General features: G+C 47.2%; 1 protein-coding gene across 1 annotated transcript in view; it reads left to right on the top strand.

The window, feature by feature from the left end:
• The first annotated feature begins 1,301 nt into the window (after positions 1–1,301).
• LOC107711916 (uncharacterized) overlaps positions 1,302–4,052 on the top strand; it is a 3,500-nt gene continuing 749 nt past the window's right edge. The window contains exon 1 of the mRNA XM_016517005.1: positions 1,302–4,050. Within this exon, the coding sequence (XP_016372491.1) occupies positions 1,595–4,050 (2,456 nt within the window). The 5' untranslated portion in view covers positions 1,302–1,594. The remainder of the gene's footprint in view (positions 4,051–4,052) is intronic.

The following is a 4,052-nucleotide window of genomic DNA, read 5'->3' as shown; positions in this document are numbered from 1 at the left end:
TTTTTTGTAACGCACAAGTCTATTTCTGACTAAGCGTGGATTTCACATCCGCCATGCGGGGCTGTGACGCGTCTCTGAAATTCACCCACATGCAGTGTGATTTAAAACAGGAGAAAGATCATAGTTTAAAAAATGTCTCCATGTCAAAAATGCATTGAAAATTAGACCTTGTATATCGAGTAGGGGTCGCCGTTATTTTGCTAAGTAAGACATGTTCCTGGATCAACATCTTTTGTTGATCCTGGATCAACATTACTGTCCAAAAATATAGACTTAACCCAATCCCTACCCCTAAACCTAACCCTATAATTTATTCCTAAAATCAGTGTGAAATGATAGCTGATTAACAAGGGTGTAGAAGCACCTAACCCCGATCGTCAGCCTAAAACAGATATTTCCTGAAAAGTTATCCCTCAATTCTGATTGGTTGATTGGAATGTTGTTCCAGGATCAACAAGGATGTTGTACTTGATGAAATCACGTTCACCACCGAGTAGGAGGTAAAGCTGGCAGGAGAAAGAAAAGGTGATATGACTTCAATACATTGAATGAAAAAAAAAACGCCTCGGGAAATCAGTCGGTGAATAAGACATGACGTCACAGGTGAACAATTGCTACAGCTACACACAAAACTACCCCCCCCCACTGACCTTATTATACAGTTTTTTCTGCACACCAAAAGTAAAAATTAGGTTATGCTTGACATTTGTTGATTATATATTTTGTAGTTAATGTAGAACAGAAAACAATAAACGGTAAAAAAAAAAAAAAAAAAGTTACCTTGCATTGCTGGGGAAATTATATTAGGCCTATATTTAACTGCACAATACATGACATTTCTGTAAAATAGGCCTACTAATGTTGTTTTGTTTATTTGTTTAATGTTTATTGCATTATATTAGTTCCATATATGTTACACGGATGCTGTTTTATCTTTTTATCTTAGTTATTGTTCATGTAAAAGTCACAAATGATATATTTGATACTTCATGTGGCCTTCTGTTACAAGTGTTAGTTATTATGGAGGATATCAGTATAGGCCTATATTTTAAGATAGAAAGCATAGGTATTAACATATCATTTGAATGAAATGTATGGATTCATTTATGGAATATTTATTAAATATAAATTATGTTCCATTTCCACGTTCCATATCTAATTTTCACTTTGATATTGATAGATTGTCACATGGTACCTCTCCAGCGGTGGACATGGCGTCATCTGAGTGAGGAAACAGCCTTGCGCACACTGGAACGAACCATTCCCGTATCAGCGAGAGAGAGAGAGAGAGCGAGGAGAGAAAGAAAGAAGCGAGAGGGGGAGGAGTGAGGGTAGCACCGGGTTCGCTATGAGCCATGTTGGATGTGAATGAGAGATGCTGCGCTCGTGCCGCTGCTAGCCGGAGCTCTACCAAACACCGAGAGTAGATGCTAGCTTCCCGGGATCACCGAGCGACCGGGGAGCACGGCGGAAGGAGTCGGGCGGTGGTGGATGAGCTGGTCACTTAGCCGGCGTTTGGAGAGAGAAAGAGAGACACTTCGGTTCAGAGAGAGGGGAGAAAGGGGGGAGAGAGAGAAAGGATTTCACCAGACTAATGGCTGCACTGCTACTGGACTTGGGCTCGCTTTCGCCACTGTTGTTTCTCCTTCTCCTCAGCTCTTTGTTCACTGTTATCCCGGGGAGTGCAGCAGGGCCGTTCTGCCGCTCCCTGTGCACCCACCCAGCCCCCGGAGACGCTCAAATCGCCAGCTTGCCCGACGGAACGGTAACGGGGGCTTTGGCTGGGGGCGATTGGAAGATCCACCCTGCACGGACGGTACAGTCGCGAGGACGGGAAACGCAATGCTTACGCTCCTGTGCAGTGGAACCCCCCTCAGATCCGTTGAGTCCGGATTACCGGAATTCTAGTGCATGGATATCAGAACCGGCGGCGCACACCGGACGCTGTCATCACCAGCCTCTTTGGAGTAACGGTGGCAGCGGAGAGAAGGGCGTTGTTTCTCGTGTTCTCGCCTCTTCGGTTCAGTACGGCAAAAAGAGGACTATACAAAGGACTAGAACGCGCTCGCGGCCACAGTCGCGCCTCGACACGGACAGGGTCATTGCACACAGCGTGCTGGATAACTGTAGAACCGTGGATAGCATATCCAGGCCTAACCACTGCCCATGTCACCCAAAACGGGAGTTTGTCGCTGCCAAGACACCAACTCGGCCGTTATTAAAAGCCTATTCTTATTTGAATGTGGTTTCGGACGCCAATAAATTGTATAAAGCGACAGCGGACCGTCCCCTTTCAGGCCCCCTGAATGTTATCGATCTCACCAGAGAGGGCTGGAACGGGTCAGGCATTAGGAATACCCGCGGGTGCTCAGAACCGAGCGCGTGGCAGCTCTCTCTAGGGCTTGGAAGCGACGCAAGCAGCTATCTCGAGTCACACCGGATCAGAGGTTGTTCTGAAAGGCATCCAGACTGGCACAGCAGTAACTGGCACCGGTTCAACATCTCTCTGAGGCGTTACGCTGTTTGTGCAAGGCAGGCAAGAGAAAATACAAACACCACATCTTCAAATAACAACTCAAAAGTAGAGTTTGTGCATGCAAAGTCTGATCGGAATAGTCCACAAAAGTCTTCTTGTGCACTCGAACGGACTGATGCTCGGGATTTAATGCCACAGGCTGTCTGGGTCAGGACTGGGACTCGTTTTGATGACAGAAAGGCTCATTATAATGGATCAACTGGAATCAGCGCTGCTCAGTTGTATATCGGCGATGTACACAACTCTGACTCATCTGCTACTGGCTCTCCCAGGGGTCATAATGCATCACATATCTACCTCTTAGTCGAGCTAAACTTTCCTAAACGTTTTCGTGACTCACACAATCACACGCGTGCAGAGCGCGCGAGAGAAGATTCAGCACCCGCTCAGTGGGCAGCGCCAGACTCCGTGCATGAGCTCGCTAACTCGAGCCACTATACTGAAAGTTTGTTGCTGATGGATTGGAACAGTAACAATAACAACAACTGCGCCAAAAATCGTAATAATAACCACCACAACAACAGCAGTCCTGGCGATCAAAATGCAAATGAAACCCAAAATGTTCCAGACAGTGAAGAGCGCGACTTTATAAGAGGGGAAAGCGCACGTTATCCTTGCTCCAGTGCGCGTGCAGAGTGTGGCGACTATGACAGCTTAAACGCCGATGGGGGAGCCACGCGGCCGCAATTAAAATCCGGTAAACGGGTGTCATTACAAGCTGAGGGTGTCAGTCAGCAAAAGGAGCAGCTGGAAGCCGCGACTGAGTGCGGTAGGAGGGAGGGACAGATAGAGGGCGGGGTGAAAGGGGAGGGTGACAGACAGCCTGTAGAGGGAGAAAGGGAGGAAAGCATGGAGTGGGTGATTGCAGAAGACACAAAGGAAGAGGCAGTGTTAGAAGAGAAAAAATTACTGAGAGAAAAAGGTCAAGGCAATGGCACCTCTCAGTCAGACAGAGAGAGTGATGAAAACAAAGAGGGAATATGGACTGAACAAAATGAGCTTAAACGTGAAAGTGTAGATGGGGTGGAAAACACACAAAAAGATCAGTACACTGCAAAACAAAAAGCAAGAGAGAGTGATGAAGTTCAGAGAGGAGAGGAGCAAGAGTACATCGAAGAACAAACAGGTGTCCCTCCTGTTGGGCGCTCCCGTAGAGCTGCTAATAGGCACCCCCATTTCCCCCAGTATAACTACCAGGTTCAGGTTGCTGAGAACCAGCCTCCTGGTACCTCAGTCATAACTATGACAGCTGAGGACCCTGATGCTGGTGAGGCAGGCAGACTCAGTTACAGCATGGCCCCTTTAATGAACAGCAGGTCCATGGATTACTTCCAAATGGACCCAATTACTGGCCTTCTCACCACCACACACATTCTGGATCGAGAACACATGGACCTGCACTACTTCCGAGTTACTGCCACAGACCATGGCTCACCACGCCTTTCTGGAACAACTATGGTGACCATCACTGTGGCTGATCGTAATGATCACTCTCCTGTGTTTGAGCAAACAGAGT

This window comes from Sinocyclocheilus rhinocerous, unplaced genomic scaffold (assembly GCF_001515625.1).
Source record: "Sinocyclocheilus rhinocerous isolate Xijiao unplaced genomic scaffold, SAMN03320098_v1.1 scaffold1168, whole genome shotgun sequence".
NCBI lineage: Eukaryota > Metazoa > Chordata > Actinopteri > Cypriniformes > Cyprinidae > Sinocyclocheilus > Sinocyclocheilus rhinocerous.
The sequence above is the reverse complement of the archived record's forward strand: the minus strand, read 5'-3'. Positions and strand labels throughout refer to the sequence as shown.